General features: G+C 46.9%; 1 protein-coding gene across 1 annotated transcript in view; it reads right to left on the reverse strand.

Annotated features, from left to right (window-relative positions):
• NCKAP1 (NCK associated protein 1) overlaps nucleotides 1-17763 on the reverse strand; it is a 906912-nt gene that overhangs the window by 192419 nt on the left and 696730 nt on the right. The window contains exon 27 of the mRNA XM_069225777.1: nucleotides 11380-11473. Within this exon, the coding sequence (XP_069081878.1) occupies nucleotides 11380-11473 (94 nt within the window). The remainder of the gene's footprint in view (nucleotides 1-11379; nucleotides 11474-17763) is intronic.

Here is a 17763-nt window from a genome sequence, read left to right on the forward strand (position 1 = left end):
CGGAGATCTGTAGCTAGAAGTTTATCAGATATTTCCAACATCTCCAACCATTATGCCATGATTTGAACCCTGTAGTCTTTACTGGGGACTTTGTTCCCTTGCTCACTGGAAAGAATTCGTCAACTGATGAACAGGAACAAACAAGAACTGAGTTTCAGTTCCTTGTATGAAGGAGCAGAAAAAAAAGGAAACTGACGCTGCCATGCAGGGTTGTGCTTATATGAGACTCTTCTCAGTCACTTTTGGGACAGAACGTAGACAGTGAGTCTATGCGGAGCAGCACGGTGCCACCTAGCAGCGCATGGGAGTACTGCTATGAAATGAAAAATTCTGGATTTTGTCTGGTCCCTGGGGAATATTGTACAGGTGAGGAATCTGCTGTTAAAAGTATCCTTCAGAAATAAGAGTTTCAATGCAACCACTGTTTGGTTGTAATCAAGGCATGCGACACATGGTGTGTGCCTTCAGGCCTAGGATGAGGTATAGTGAAAAATGCTAGCAACAGATTGCTTTCTTGAGGCACGAACAGCAGAGGCAGGATTCCATGAAGAACATGTGGGTAATAAAACAGTTTAGTGGCATTATTCGCTTGTGGGTATACATGGCATGTTTAAATCTGAAATAATTGGCAAGGTACTGAATTTCTAAAAGAAAGACCATGCTGGAATTATGGATGGGGGGCAGCTAAAGTTAACCTTAGTAAAACCACATTCCACAACTATGCTGTAGTTATTATTTTTGCCCTAATGGAATGAGCTTTAGGTCTGCTTGGTAGACACCTATTAGCCAACTGATAAAAGGTAGTGCATGAAACAATCTATTGTGGAAGAGATTATTTAGACATAGCTAAATCTGAGCACAAAGGACGGTAACTGGCAAATAGTTGGTCTGATTTCCTCAAGGGTTTGATCTATTCTAGAGAAAACCACAGAACTCCTCAGACATGTAGATTGCTCTACTGGACATTAAAAAAATCCTCCGAATTGTTTAATTCTTCATGTGAAGCATCACCACTTCTCTATGCTGGCCTGACAGAGCAGAGCCTGAGACTGAGACCGGAAGAGTACAAATCTTCAGCTGAGCGTCCGGCTTCATATTTCTAAGGCCCAGCTAAGATGATTGTCTAAGAGTAATGCCATGGCTGTACAAAGGATCAGCAAGTTCTGCACAATATGTTGGCTAACTGATCACCTGATATGAAAACACCTCCTAAAAGAAGTCCTTTGAAGGGCATGTCCATAAGATTTGCCTGGACATCCCCTAAAAAGCCAGAGATATGTAGCCAGATGTAGCGTTGAAGGCCCACTGTCGAGAAAACAGCTCTGCCCAGTGAGTCTGTTGTGTCCAAACCACATCTGATAGTAAACTTGGCTGCATCTCTCCCATCTTTAACTGCTTGTGAGAGCGTGGCCTGCACGTCCTCCGGGACCTGAGGCAGCACCTGCGCCATCATATCCTGTAGTGTATGGGAAAACGGCCCAATAGGCATGAGGTGTTTACCAACCTCAATGCCATGCTGGAGGAAGAAAACATCTTTCCCAACATCCAGCTTTCCAGCTTCTTGGATTCCCTATCCAGGGGGGCGGACGAGAAGTCACCATGGGAAGTGGAAGTGGAAGCCTGGACCCCCAAGCTGTCTGGGGTGAGGTGTTGCATGAGAAAGCTAGGGTCGCCCGGACCCGGGTGATGGCAGTGGCCAACTGTCCTGTTTACAGGCGCCCCTGTGCTGGGTTTGGACCACGTCCCCAGCAGGGCATCGGTGAGGGCCTCATTAAAGGGCAACATGGGTTTCGATGACAAGGCCACCGGCTGAAGAACCTCTGTCAAGATGTTTGTCTTGTTCTGCACCGAGGGAAGCTCACGGTCCAGGATCTCAGCTTCCCTGCGTACCACCATTGCATTCGATGCACCCTCCTCCATAGCCACAGTAGGAGGTGAGAGCATGCCAGTATCTGGAGAGGTGTCCAGTCCACTGGCCTCTCCTAGCTCCTGATAGCAGTCCACAAGCTCTAACTGGAACTCTAGAGGGCCCTGATACCGCTCCCATTCCTCACCAGTGCCTGGCTCTTCGTAAAAATGCTCAGGCAATAACTTGGCACCTGTGGGTGCAATGCCGTTCTGGATCACGGTTTATTAGAATAGGGTTTGCACCACCGGTGGGCGCTGGGAGTGTCGACATCAGGAGCGACGCCGGAGGAGGTAGACTGTGCAGATATCCAATCCAAGAGACCCCACCGGCACTATGGCTGAAGCCGCCGGCATGGAACCTGATAGGCCTCTGCCGACCCCACGTGGCCCGGAGGCGCTCCGGAGGGTCCAGCCTGTTACAAAACGCATAGCGTCCTCAAACTCTCTGAGCTGAACGGGGGTCGCTCCAGCTCCTGGAAAGGGGGTCAGAGTCAGACCTGGCAATCTGGCAATGGTTCCACGGAACCATGCCTGGAACGAAGTTACTAACTTGTCTCGTCAGTCAACGGACGAGGTGAAGTCAAAGTGCTCTTGGACTTCTTTTTGTGCTTCTTCCCAGAGTGCCAGGAGGACCGCAAAACCGAGGAAGGGGTCTTAAGGCTCCTGGAGTGGTCCCACGACCTCCTCGACCGGGACCATGACCTCTGAAGTCGCGCCAGGCAATGTCGACTGTGCACCGCCATGAGCTTCATGGACTGCTCCCCCAAAGCTTTCCGAGCCATTGCCTTCGAGTCCTGGTCTTGGTCTAGGCACCATAGACATACCTGGTGGGGGTCCGTCACCAAAACAACACAGTGGCAGATGCAACATGGCTTGAACCCGGTCTTCCTTGAAGCCATCCTGCACAGTTGCAAAAAAGTCTTGACAAAAAGGTAGAAAAAGGCCTGTAAAAAAGAAAGAGTAGCTTGATTCCGGATCTGAGCTTTAAACTGCGTGGAAGGAAAAGAACTGACGTACGAACACCGTGGTGGTGCCTTAATAGGAGATCGTGACATCACAGATAGCTCCAACAACACCGATGCCAAGCAGATCCGAACCATGCTACCGGACGGGCGCGCAAGGGTATTCCTCTGCAAAAGTTCCAGATTCTAAGCTGATGCCAGGAAATTATAAAGGTAAGGAATCTGCACCTAGAAGTTTCTAAACTGGTTGTGAGAGGCGCCACAATGATTTTACCCATTCAGGATCTTACTTAATAGCCTAATTTTATTAAGTTTGGTTGCGCCCAGTGGGTTTATATTGTTTTATTTTTTTTGCACCCCTATTTGGTCTATATTTTTCATGGTTATATTTTTGTCTAATTTCTTATGTTCTACCTTTTTCAGCGACCCCATCTAGGTTTATCTGATGTCCCATTGTGATTTCTATTGTTGCTGTATGCTACCACTTAGGTAGTACTTATTTTTTATGCTGGTTTTTCTCACGATTATTGCTCACTGTTGACGCAACTCACGTGTGGTACACATTTTTTATGGATTTTTCAGGAGGATCCATGCATGTTATGTACATAGAGGGATTTGTTCTATGTTCAGTCATTAGCACATACAGTGTGGTTGACCTTGGACGTGGTTCATCCTCTTTCACCTCTGTTTTTTTATTTATTGATTTTTATTTGGACATTTATTAATATTATTGTTTTCTCTTTTATATCTTTTGTTTCATCTCTCTTTTTTCCTCTCATTTTTTCCCTATTGGCCAAATCAATCACATGCTTTCAGTTTGTTTTAGTACCCCTGTTCCTTAATAAAGTACTACTGCTGTAAAGTCTCAGACTCCTGCATAAATGGCTGGGATTCTTTCCTGCTCATGAAGGCGCCTCAAATGCCTAAAGTAGCATCTCAATTCCATCAACCTACGAACCCACAAGATGCTATGAGACTTATAATCACTTCCTATTATGAGAATGTAGAATAAATGATTCAAAGCTGGTGGACTTTCAACTACTCACCTTCAGATGAGAAATACAAAAGGCCAAATGGACCGGCACCTGCCTGATGATTCATCCTACATTACAGTCATCACAAGATGGAAAGCCAACATTTTAAATAAGCATAGCGATTTCTTCTGTGCCTGTGCAGACCTCTATTGTTTGTGAGACTACGGTGAAACCTACTGAGCCACTGCATAACGATCCCTTTATGCTTGGGTTTCCAGAGGGCACAAAGAAATAATAATATTGTTTTTAATTCTGCCAAAGGTAGGTCATGCCAAAATGGAAAAGCAATACAAAGCTCCACTTGATAACTATTCTCGGGAGGGACTTCAGGACCACCTTTCTCCAGCGAGTAGTGCGCAAGCTAATGTTAACTCTCCACATACCTTTAATTATCTCTGCTATGAGCAACCAGAGCTTTCAATAACAAAGTTTTGCTCACTGAATTAATATACATATACCAAAAGTGGAAAGTGTTTATTCAACACCTAATTGTGTGTATTTTCTTGTAAGTGGATGTTTGGAGAAAAATGGTTGCATTCCCAAAATGTATTCAAAGCTAATATTTGAGTGATAAGTGATACAGGGCTAGGGCAGTGGTCTTCAAACTTTTAAATTCCACGCTCTCTAGTGGGGAAAAAAAAAACCATTGTCCCTCCCCCCCCTCTGAATTTTTCATAATTATGCACTTAAATTGGCAATGTTTAAATGGTCTAGACTTATTCAAACATTGCAGTTAAGTTGTGATACTGTACATACTAGTCTGGTCAGACAGGCCTTACTAATGTGTAAAAGTATCCACAGTGTGAATATTAGAAGTGGGGGTTTTGACTAGTGTTTAGAGTACCTTCCCTTTTGACACATTCTCTCAAGCTTGGATATAAATGACAAAACATGTTATTGATGACCTATTACAGAATAGTTGTATACTTACGTTTTCTGTGGGTTTCCAGCATTTTCATTTGTTAGTTTCAGTGTCATTTAAAAATCCATGCTTGCTAGAGGTCAGTCATGCCCCTTTGTCCCTCCTCCTTCTGTGTGGGAGCAAGGACCAACTACTGTATAATTACGCTTTGCCCTGTTTATCTGGTGGAAGGGGAATTCTTTTTTACTTTGTTTCCTGCTCCTGTCCAGAGATCCTACCCTTTTCATTTGCAGAACATTCTTGCTCTGAGCTTAGCTGTAAACAAGGCTAAAAATCAGGCTGCTATCTTGATCTTGGTCACATCTTGTCTTTGTGGGCTCTCTGCACCCTCTATCAGCTGCCAGGCTCCTGCCCTTTCTTGGCTTGGATTTTCTTTACCAAGAGTACCTGTCTGTGGTCCCCAGGGCGGAGGATCGCTTGTAATTACTTATAGCCTATGTACCCAGCTCTACCAGGGCTCCGCAATCCTCAGAGACAGTGCCCACTTCTGCTCAATACTGGGATCCCACTAGCAACTCCATCAGTGCACCTCAGTACACACATTCCAAGGCCCTCAGCTGTGCCAGAACCCCACACACGATGTTAACCAGAACACCTCAGTTCTTACAGTAGGTGCACTCTGCTGTTCCAGTACTGGGACCTCAGGTGCAGCTCTATCAGTGCACCTCAGTTCACACACTCTAGGCCCCTCAGCCCTGCCTGTGCCAGAACCCCACAAACACTGCCACCCAGAGCACCTCAGTTCTTACAGTCAGTACACACTGCTGTTCCAGTACTGGGACCTCAGGCACAGCTCCATCAGCGCACCTCAGTTCTACCCCGGCAAGGTCACCTCCTTTCCCATACTGGGACCCCGCTCACATACAGTTCCATTACAACAGCTCAAGTCTAATTTTCAGTCCCACTGCCAAGCCAATACTGGACCCAAATGAAGCAAAACAGCTCAGCCACTGCACCTCAAGTCTAACATCCAACGCCACTGTTGATGGGAACCACCATAGCTCTGCCAGAATCCATCAATTCTAACATTCAGTGCATGTTTCTTCTCAGTTCTAAGGCTCACCCAACATGGCTCTCGCTTCTGTGGTACAGAGGCAAAGCCACTCCTATACTGGGCCCCACTCGCAGCTTCACCAAGGCGCCTCCAGGCTAAAATTCGGCAACACTGGCGCGCCAATACTAGGATCCACACATAGCTCCATTAACATACCGCACTTCTGACCTTATGTATGTGCCTGTTACTATTCCAGTTCTGGAGCCCACATATAATACTGTCAGTGCACCTCAGCCCTAACCTTCAGTGCCCCATTATTCCAATACTAGGAATTACACAGCACTCAGTTTTTCATTCCTCACTGTTGTCTTTCTGTGATTCCAGCAATTGGCCAGGAGACAGCTCTGTCTACACCCCCAATCCTGATCTGAAGTCCCCCCAAATTTGCTTTATTGGGGTTCACATAAAACTCTGCTAATGCACCTCCTGCTGATCTGCATTGCCCCCTGCTGTTCCACACTCTGACTTCTGTCTGAGGATGTGGGGGAGCCAATTAAATCTATTCTTAGCTGCCATCTTTATGTGAGAGGGTCTCTTTCACATATCTCACTTGTAGGAAGTTGTCTCTGTATATACTATATCAAAATGAGATATAATGTGCACAGAGTCCAGGGGTTCCCCAGAGGCTTGACAGAGGCAATAAAATATAATACAAATGTTCTATTTGTGGTAGTGTGGTCGAGCAGTTAGGCATGTCAGAGGGTAGGTTAAGCATGTGTTGTACACACAAAAAACAATAGAAGAAACACACACTCACTGACTTAACTCCAGACCAATAAGATTTTATATAGAAAAAATATCTTTTGTTAATTTGTTTCTAGAACCACAAGATTGAATTTGCAGGTAAGTACATTATATGGAAGGTATTTTGCATAAGTATAATCAGGACTCTGAAGGGAATCAACAATGTACAGTTTTTCTTAAAATGGCAAAAAGCTATTTTAAAAGTGGACACAGTGCAATGTTCAACAGTTCCTGGGGGAAGAAAAAGTACAGTTTTTGAGGTAAGTAACAAATGTACAACTTTAGTCTCCGGGGCAGAGGTAGCCCATGTTGGGGGTTCAAGATAATCCCAAACACCCTCCACCAGCGACACAGGGCCGGTCAGGTGCAGAGGTCAAACAGGAGCCAAAATAACGTGGGCCCCCTGTGGAGACAGGGGGTATTCCGGTCTGCTTGTAGGTAAGTACCCACATTGTCGGAGGGCAAACCAGGGGGTTTAGAGGAGCACTGGCGGTGCCCCGAGTAGGCACCAATCCCACACCCTCAGCGGCACAGGGGCTGCCTGGTGAAGGGTGCAAATAGGGCATCGGGTTCTCAATGGACCTCTATGGGGGGATCCCGGGGGTCACTCAGGCGCTGCAGGTAAGGCACAGGGGGGCTCCTCGGGCAAGCCACTGACTGGATAGGGAGGAGGGCCTCCTGCTCATCACTGCTACACTGAGGGTCGATTTCCCTAGAGTCTGGGGGCTGCAGGTGTAGTGTTTCACCAGGCATCGGGCATCTTCGTCCCCGGCAGTCACGGTCAGGGGGGTCCTTGGGATTCCCTCTGCAAGGGTCATCGGGGAGGGGTGGAGAGGTCAGCTCAGGGTGGACACTTGGTCAGAATCGCCTGGGAACCTCTCTGGATAGTTGGGCCACCTGGACACGGGCTGTGGGCGTCAGGTGCAGAGTGGTTAGGATTCACGCTTCTGGAGTGAGGTGGGAGTCCTTAGTTGCTGTTTCTTTTCTTCTTTTCTGGACAGTGCCACTGTCGTTGGGAGTTCTTGGTCTTTCTTGGGTCATAGGGCAGTCCTCTGGAGTCAGCCAGAGGTCACTGATGCCGCTGGATGTATCGCTGGGCTAGTGCAGGTTCTCTGAAGTATGAGACAGGCCGGTAGGGCTGGGGCCAAAGCAGTTGTCGTCTTCCTTCTTCTCTGCTGGGGTTTTCAGCTTAGCAGTCCTTCTTCTCTTTGTAGGTCCCCAGGAATTTGACGACTTGGGTCCAGGGAAGCCATTAAATACTACATTTTTTGGGGGGGAGGTTTAGGGGGTCAGAGGGCAGTAGCCACATGGCTACTGCCCATGAGGGTGGCTACACCTTCTGGGTGTCTACTACCTTTGGGGAGGGGGCACGGCCCTGATTCTCCAAACCAAGATGGAGGATTCTGCAGAGAGAGTGTTACCTCAGCTCTGGACACCTTAGGGGTGGTCTTGGCTAAGGTGGTCACTCCTCCCTGTTTTCCCTAATTTTTCTGCCAGACTTGTCGCCATAAGTGGGACTTTGTCCGGGGGGCAGGCATCTCCACTAGCTGGAGTGCCCTGGGGCACTGTAACTCGAGGCTTGAGCCTTTGAGGCTCAACGCCAGGTGTTACAGTTCCTGCAGGGGGGAGGTGTGAAGCACCTCCACCTAGGACAGGCTTTGTTTCTGACCTCAGAGTGCACAAAGACACTCGCCCCACGTGGTCAGAACCTTGTCTGGAAGTAGCAGGCTGGCACAAACAGGTCAGTCCTACACTACCAGGTTGGCTAACATACAGGGGCATCTCTAAGATGCCCTCTGTGAGAATTTTTCAATAAATCCCACACTGGCATCAGTGTGGGTTTATTGTGCTGAGAAGTTGGATACCAAACTTCCAAGTATTCAGTGAAGACATTATGGTGCTGTGGAGTTCTTAATGACAAACTCCCAGGCCATATACTTAATATGGCTAAACTGCGCTTACAATGTCGGGACATATTGCTCCTGCAGCTATGCCCTCACCTGTGATATAGTGCACCCTGCCTTAGTGCTGTAAGGCCTGCTAGAGGGGTGACTTACCTATGCCACAGGCAGTGGTTTGTGGGCAGGTGCCATATTGACTTTGCCTTTTTCTCCCCACCAGCACACATAAGCTGCAAGGCACTGTGCATGGCTGAGTGAGGGGTCCCCCAGGGTGGCATAATGCATGCTGCAGCTCTTGGGGACCTTCCCTGGCCACAGGGCCCTTGGTACCATGGGTACCTTTTACAAGGGACTTTACTGTGTGTCAGGGCTGTGCCAATTGGGGGAACAGAGGTACAGTTTTAGGGAAAGAACAATGGTGCTGGGGCCTGGTTAGCAGGATCCCAGCACACTTTCAAAGTTTGCATCAACACTAGGCAACAAATTGGGGGGGGCAACCATGCCAACAGTGGCATATTCCTACATCACTCCATTCTTTGTTTTACTCTGTTGTCTTTCTTCCCCACTTTTCTCTTTCTGCTCCTAAAATCCACACATTAACAGTTTGCTCTCTTTCAACTGTTTATTTCTACTACTCTCCCTTTTTTTTGTTTATTTCCCTCTTCCTCCCTCCTCTTTCAAACCTGCAAAAACTTGGTAATTTCTTTCCTTGTTTCGTTCCTCTCTTTTTTGTTCATCAGGCGTGGATTCTTTCAATATTTCTTTTCTCTTCCCTTCATTCTTTCTTTGTCATTTTTATTTGCTCTTTCCTTTGACTCAGTATGCGTCCTTTAACTTTTTTTTAGATCTTTCTTTCTTTCTTTTGTGTTTGTCTTATCTTCTTTATCTGCCAATTCACGTTTTATTGTGAGTCCCTCTTTTTCCCATCTGTATGTGGAAGCCACATGTTACTTGTCGGGACCCTAAGTGTCAAAGTGGTTTTCCCATTCTGTGTCTGTGGGAAAGGTGTTAGTACATACATGCCCCGGTTCTTTCGCTGCTAGTTTCTCTCACCATCTCTCTTTTTTCTCTAATGTTAATTTTTCTCTTTCTTTTCAAACTTATCATTATTTTTCCCTCTTTATCTTTTGTTTGCTAGCTTCATTCCCTTTTTTATTTTCTCTCACAGGCTTGCTCTCTTTCTTCTTTTAGTTGTGTTTTCATTTTCTCATTCTTCCTTTCCCTTCTTTCTTTTATTTCTTTGCTACCCCTTCTTTTTCTTCCTTTTGTGTGTTGGCTTCCTTTCGCTTCTCTATTTCTGCACATCTGCTTTCTCTCCTGAGGCGTAGTTACCAATGGAGCAACAGGGGCAGTGGCATCAGGACCCAGAGACGTAGGGACCTCACTCAACTCTGATTAATGCTCTATTTTCCTACCGAGATTCCAGTCAACCATTTTCCTTTCTTACTCCAGGGCCCTTGATACCGTTACTACACCATCTTTACTCCCGACTCCCTCTTTCCTTTCACCCTCCAATCTGTCCCAATTGATATTTCTGTTATGGTTTTTTGAGCATTACCCTCTAATGCCAAAAGTTTATTTATGATAAAGGCTTATATGATAATTGTATATGTTTTAAGATAGAGAAAGAAGATAAATGGAAGTGCTTTAGTGATATGCTGGGCCACTGGAATTGTATGGCAGGAAAAGACGACATTATGAGGCAGGGTTGACCAATTTATGTGGCAAGAAAAGTCCAGTTATGCATTTACAATGCCATTAGCTCTAACTCAAGAAAATGCGAGGCCTATTGTATTGCAAATGGTTGTGTTACCTTACTGTTGGCAACCGTGCCTGATGCCCTGTGGGGATCAGTGCCAGTAAACTTGCATAGGGTGACCATTGATGTAATCTTGTCTAATGTGATCACTATTACAACAATAATTATAGTAGAAGCTCAGGATAATTTTTAATGATCACAAGTAGCTCAGACCTCTGATTCAGAACAACTAGACAGAAATAGTTAAGAGAATAAATCTTATGGGGGAGAAGGTACGCCCCACAAACGTGCTCTATGCCTTTTGCAATACAGCTGTACTAGGCAGATATGTTGAGTTACATTGGGTCACATTTAGAGATTAGTCTTCTCTTCACAACTGACTGAACTATTGTGGCATTAAAAACCATATGCATACTTACATTCCTAAAGAAATCATTGGTAGCTCTGCTGTTAACATTTCAACAGACCACTACCCTAAGATGACACTAACTATTTACTGTTTTTGCAGGAGTATTATCCAGATGCCCTTGTAACAACCATTGTATCTTCAATGTTAACAGCAGTTCCGCTTGTTTCACTGACATTATAGAGTAAAAATGGCACTATGCTGGCAAGCTATGGCCAGTGGCCCCATGAGCACTCTTTGAGGTAGCACAAGAATATGGTCATGCAGCAACACTTCACGAGCAGGCTATTATTAGCTCTATTAAGTGAGAGTCTAACTTTAGAATGTTTTGTACGCATGAATTGTGTTGTAGCTTATTATAAATTTTTCGAAATTCACAATAAATATTTTAAAGAGGAAGAAACGTTTTGAGTGTGATCAAAATGGAACGGAGTGTAAATTAAGATAAACAGATTACTGTGTTTCATATTGAATATTAAAGTTAGCCACATGTGAACTGAAGCTTCCTTTCTTTAAAAATATTGCGTATGTTTTTAAGTGGGTATCTCTAAAGTCAGTAACGTATATTTAAATAACACACAGACTCGCACTTTAAAACGTATACATACTTACATTTTCAAATGACAGAGGGGAAGAGGGCCTGGTGATAGGAAAGGCTAAAGTTCACACAATGTTGTGCAAAAACTTACCTGACTTTTGAGAGGACAGTGCTACAACTAAGGCTGGATCAATCTCACAAGGCAATCCAGCAGCAGATGACAGCTCATACACATTCATAGCTACCTAAATGAAAGAGTCAAAATGGAACAACTTACATTTTCATCAAATTTTGTTTTACTAGATAACATTTCTTCAGCTGCACATTTTCAATATATTGAGTAAGTACTGCAAGGTGGAATCAAGAATCTTTTTCCAGACCACAGACTCAGTCAGTCCCCACTTCAGCAACGTACCAGAAATGAGATTGTTGTAGTTTTAACAAGCAGGTCATGAGCATCCGAACCAAGACTTACTGGATTACTTAACTCACACTAAAGTGGTGAATATTATTGACAATAAAACTAAAAGACAAGAGAGAGTAGCTATCCAGCGGATTTGAAAGACTCCTCTACAGTCGCACTACAATTCTATAATAGTGTTCACTAGGATATATGGCTGCTTTATCAAACCTGGTTTTGCATGATCAATAGAGGTCAGACAGTATTCCTGGGAAACAAGTGTAGACAAGGCTTTATCAAGACACCCTACATCTGTTGGATCCATACTCCCTGAGGAAAGTTATGGTACACACACACCACTTCAGGGGCATTGGAAGCAACTCATTTATGTTGTGGATGAACTGCTAAGCTGTAACATGGGGAAACATTGTATTATCTATTGTGACAGTGTGTGAAGATAGCCACTCCCTATTAAATGGGTTTTAAGGGTCCTTTGCCAGATTTCTCAGTGCCAGTCTCAGTCAGCACCTCTTACTGCAGGCAGGATAATGCTAAGGCTAATGACAATTAGCATTGTGAAGAAATATCTGAAGTCAATAGATGTAAGTTCTAGACCCAGAATGTAACTGTGGAGCTGTAAAGAACAAGTTATCAGCATGCAGCTGATTTTTGATGGTACTATTCAAAGCCTCATCGAATTGCCCATCAAAGAGCCACTATCAATCAAATGAGCATGCTGCAAGCAGGTTTGAGTATATCTAGAATATGCATTCAACCTTAATCAGTACGACAAGGAAGAGCTGGACCCATCTAATAACGATTACCTATAGTTATTACAAATAAAAAAGTAGATATAAGACGTGATGGTAAATTGAAAATCCAACGGAGATCTGTTTGAAGAACACATTAACCACCTTCAGTAATGATCTTTCTAGTGGATTCCCTATATAGGAAACTACTTACATGGTACATTGAAGAATAGTTTTGCAGCATCGCTTGTCTAGATTCACATACAATGCATATATCCCACCATCTAGAGGTTGGAGTCGGAAAGTGCTACTTATTTTGTTCATTTTTTTTTTAATGGATTATGTGAAACCAGATACGTCTAGCTTGGGCTACAACCCCTTTGTGTGTATGCAAACTCTCAGATTACTTTTTATGCCTTGTGTAGGAAAATGCCACTGTTTGCATGGTTGCCCCCCACTTTTGCCTAGTGTTGATGCAATCTTTGACTGAAAGTGTGCTTGGATCTTGCTAAGTGTTCCAGTGTTCTTTCCCTAAAACTGTACCTTTGTTCCCACAATTGGCACATCCCTGGCACATAGTTAAGTCCCGTGTAAAAGGTACCCATGGTACCAGGGGCCCTGCGGCCAGGGAAGGTCCCCAAGGGCTGCAGCATGTATTATGGCACACTGGGGGACCCCTCACTCAGCCCATGCACACTGGCTTGCTGGCGGGGAAAAAAGGCAAAGTCGACATGGCACCCCTCTCAGGGTGCCATGCCCACAAACCACTGCCTATGGCATAGGTAAGTCACCCCTCTAGCAGGCCTTTTAGCCCTAAGGCAGGGTGCACTATACCACAGGTGAAGCCACAGCTGCAGGAGCAATATGCCCCTACAGTGTCTAAGTCCATTATTAGACATTTAAGTACAGTGTAGCCATATTAAGCGTATGGTATGGGAGTTTGTCATTAGGAACTCCATAGAACCATAATGGCTTCACTGAATACTGGGAAGTTTGGTATCAAACTTCTCAGCACAATAAATCTACACTGATGCCAGTGTGGTATTTATTGAAAAATGCACAAAGAGTGCATCTTAGAGATGTCCTCTGTATGTTAGCCAACCTGTCTGTGCCAGCCTGCCCTTAGCAGACAAGTTTCTGACCATATGGGGTGAGTGCCACTGTGTACTCTGTGGTCCGAAACAAAGCCTGCCCTGGGTGGAGGTGCTTCAGCGCAGCGCACACCCCCCCCCCCCCCCCCCCCCTCCCCTGCAGGCCTCAAAGGCTCAAGCCTTGAGTTTCAGTGCCCCAGGGAACTCCAGCTAGTGTAGATGACCGCACCCCCCAAGACAAAGCCCCACTTTTGGCAGCAAGTCCAGCGGGAAAATCAGGGAAAACAGGGAGGAGTGACCACCTCCGCCAGGACCACCCCTAAGGTGTCCAGAGCAGAGGTGACCCCCTCCCTGCAGAATCCTCCATCTTGGTTTGGAGGATCAGGGACAATAGGATTAGGGATGTCCCCCCTTCCCAGAGGGACTGGACACAGAGGGTGTAGCCACCCTCAGGGACAGTAGCCATTGGCTACTGCCCTCTGACCCCTAAAACGCCCCTAAATTTAATATTTAAGGGCTTCCCTGCACCCAAGTCGTCAGATTCCTGGCAACCTACAAAGAGAAGGAGGACTGCTAAATTGAAAACACCAGCAGAGAAGAAGGAAGACGACAACTGCTATGGCCCGAGCCCTACCAGCCTGTCTCCTACTTCAGAGAACCTGCACCTGCCCAGCGACGCATCCAGCGGGACCAATGGCCTCTGGCCGACTCCAGAGGACTGCCCTTCGACCCAAGAAGGACCAAGAACTCCAGAGGACAGCAGAACTGTCCAGAAAAGAAAAGAAACAGCAACTTAGGACCCCCACTCCACTCCAGAAGCGGGAGTCTTAACCACTCTGCACCTGACGCCCACAGCCCGGGTCCAGTGGCCCAACTATCCAGAGAGGACCCCCAGCGATTCCAACCAAGTATCCACCCTGGGTTGACCTCTCCAACCCTTCCCAACAATGCGTGCAGAGGGAATCTTGAGGATCCCACTGACCGCAACTACCTGGAGAAGCACTGCACCCGCAGCCCCCAGACTCAAGAGAAATGGACCCCCGGTGCAGCAGTGACCAGCAGGCGGCCTTCCTCCCTATCCAGTCGGTGGCTTGTCCGAGGAGCCCCCGTTCCTTACCTGCAGCGCCTGAGTGACCCCCGGGGTTCCCTCATAGAGTTCCATTGGGAACCCAAAGCCCTGTGTACACCCTGCACCCGGCCGCCCCTGTGCCGCCGAGGGTGTGGGATTGGTGCCTACTTGGGGCCTGCAAGTGCTCCTCTAGAGACCTCTGGTTTGCCCTCCGACAACGCAGGTACTTACCTGCAAGCAGACCGGAATACCCCCCCACCGGGGCCCACATTATTTTGGCTCCTGTTTGACCACTGCCCCCGACTGGCCCTGTGTTGTGGTGCTGGGTGTCTGGGGTTATCTTGAACCCCCAACGGTGGGCTACCTATGCCCCAGAGACTAAAGTTGTAAGTTTGTTACTTACTTCAAAAACTGTACTTTATTTTCTTCCCCCATGAACTGTTGAAAATTGCAGTGTCTGTGTAGGAAGTTAGCTCCGTATGTACTATTTCAAAGTAAGAAATAGCATGCACAGAGTCCAAGGGTTCACCTTAGAGGTAAGATAGTGGCAAAAAGAGAGAATTCTAATGCTCTATTTTGTGGTAGTGTGGTCGAGCAGTAGGCTTATCAGAGGGTAGTGTTAAGCATTTGTTGTACACACACAGGCAATAAATGAGGAATACACACTCAAAGACAATTCCAGGCCAATAGGTTTTTGTATAGAAAAATATATTTTCTTAGTTTATTTTAAGAACCATAGGTTCAAGATTTACAAGTAATACTTCAAATGAAAGGTATTTCACTTAGGTAACTTAGGAACTTTGAATCAGCAAAATAGCATGTACAGTTTACACAAAAATGTCAATAAGCTATTTTAAAACTAGACAGTGCAATTTTCAACAGTTCCTGGGGGATGTAAGTGTTTGTTAGTTTTGCAGGTAAGTAAGCCACCTACAGGGTTCAAAGTTTGGTCCAAGGTAGCCCACCGTTGGGGGTTCAGATCAACCCCAAAGTTACAACACCAGCAGCTCAGGGCCGGTCAGGTGCAGAGGTCAAAGTGGTGCCCAAAACGCATAGGCTTCAATGGAGAAGGGGGTGCCCCGGTTCCAGTCTTCCAGCAGGTAGGTACCCGTGTCTTAGGAGGGCAGACCAGGGGGGTTTTGTAGGGCACTGGGGGGGGGGGGCTCCTCGGGGTAGCCACCACCTAGGCAAGGGAGAGGGCCACCTAGGGGTCGCTTCTGCACTGGAGGTCGGATCCTTCAGGTCCTGGGGGCTGCGGGTGCAGTGTCTTTACCAGGCATCGGGTTCTTAGAAGCAGGCAGTCGCGGTCAGGGGGAGCCTCAGGATTCCCTCTGCAGGCGTCGCTGAGGGGGGTCAACTCTGGCTACTCACAGGGTCGCAGTCGCCGGGGAGTCCTCCCTGTAGTGTTGTTTCTCCGCAGGTCGAGCCGGGGGCGTCGGGTGCAGAGTGCAAAGTCTCACGCTTCCGGCGGGAAACGTGTTGTCTTTAAAAGTTGCTTCTTTGTTGCAAAGATGTTTCTTCTTTGGAGCAGAGCCGCTGTCCTCCGGAGTTCTTGGTCCTTTTAGATGCAGGGTAGTCCTCTGAGGCTTCAGAGGTCGCTGGACCATGTGGAACGCGTCGCTATTGCAGTTTTTCTCGAAGTGGGGAGACAGGCCGGTAGGGCTGGGGCCAAAGCAGTTGGTGTCTCCTTCTCTGCAGGGCTTCAGGTCAGCAGTCCTTCATCTTCAGGTTGCAGGAATCTATCTTGCTAGGTTCTGGGAGCCCCTAAATACTCAATTTAGGGGTGAGTTTAGGTCTGGGGGGTTAGTAGCCAATGGCTATTAGCCCTGAGGGTGGCTACACCCTCTTTGTGCCTCCTCCCTGAGGGGGGCACATCCCTAATCCTATTGGGGGAATCCTCCATCTGCAAGATGGAGGATTTCTAAAAGTCAGAGTCACCTCAGGACACCTTAGGGGTTGTCCTGACTGGCCAGTGACGACTCCTTGTTTTTCTCATTATCTCCTCCGGCCTTGCCGCCAAAAGTGGGGCCGTGGCCCTAGGGGGCGGGCATCTCCACTAGCTGGAGTGCCCTGAGGCGCTGTAACAAAGGGGGTGAGCCTTTGAGGCTCACCGCCAGGTGTTACGGTTCCTGCAGGGGGAGGTGAGAAGCACCTCCACCCAGTACAGGCTTTCTTACTAGCCACAGAGTGACAAAGGCACTCTCCCCATGTGGCCAGCAACATGTCTGGTGTGTGGCAGGCTGGTAAAACTAGTCAGCCCACACTGGAAGTCGGGTATGTTTTCAGGGGGTATCTCTAAGATGCCCTCTGGGGGTGTATTTCACAATAAAATGTACACTGGCATCAGTGTGCATTTATTGTGCCGATAAGTTTGATACCAAACTTCCCAGTTTTCAGTGTAGCCATTATGGTGCTGTGGAGTTCGTGTATGACAGACTCCCAGACCATATACTCTTATGGCTACCCTGCACTTACAATGTCTAAGGTTTTGTTTAGACACTGTAGGGGCATAGTGCTCATGCACCTATGCCCTCACCTATGGTATACTGCACCCTGCCTTAGGGTATAAGGCCTGCTATAGGGGTGACTTATCTATGCCATAGGCAGTGTGAGGTTGGCATGGCACCCTGAGGGGAGTGCCATGTCGACTTAGTCCTTTTCTCCCCACCAGCACATACAAGCTGGCAAGCAGTGGGTCTGTGCTGAGTGAGGGGTCTCCAGGGTGGCATAAGACATGCTGCAGCCCTTAGAGACCTTCCCTGGCATCAGGGCCCTTGGTACCAGGGGTACCAGTTACAAGGGACTTACCTGGATGCCAGGGTGTGCCAATTGTGGAAACAAAGGTACAGGTTAGGGAAAGAAGACTGGTGATGGGGCCTGGTTAGCAGGCCTCAGCACACTTTCAAATCATAACTTGGCATCAGCAAAGGCAAAAAGTCAGGGGGTAACCATGCCAAGGAGGCATTTCCTTACACAACCCCCCCCCCCCAAACGAAAGAGGATGAGACTAACCTTTCCCAAGAGAGTCTTCATTTTCTAAGTGGAAGAACCTGGAAAGGCCATCTGCATTGGCATGGGCAGTCCCAGGTCTGTGTTCCACTATAAAGTCCATTCCCTGTAGGGAGATGGACCACCTCAACAGTTTTGGATTTCCACCTTTCATTTGCATTAGCCATCTGAGAGGTCTGTGGTCAGTTTGAACTAAAAAGTGAGTACCAAAGAGGTA

Source organism: Pleurodeles waltl, chromosome 3_1 (genome assembly GCF_031143425.1).
Source record: "Pleurodeles waltl isolate 20211129_DDA chromosome 3_1, aPleWal1.hap1.20221129, whole genome shotgun sequence".
Classification (NCBI taxonomy): Eukaryota; Metazoa; Chordata; class Amphibia; order Caudata; family Salamandridae; genus Pleurodeles; species Pleurodeles waltl.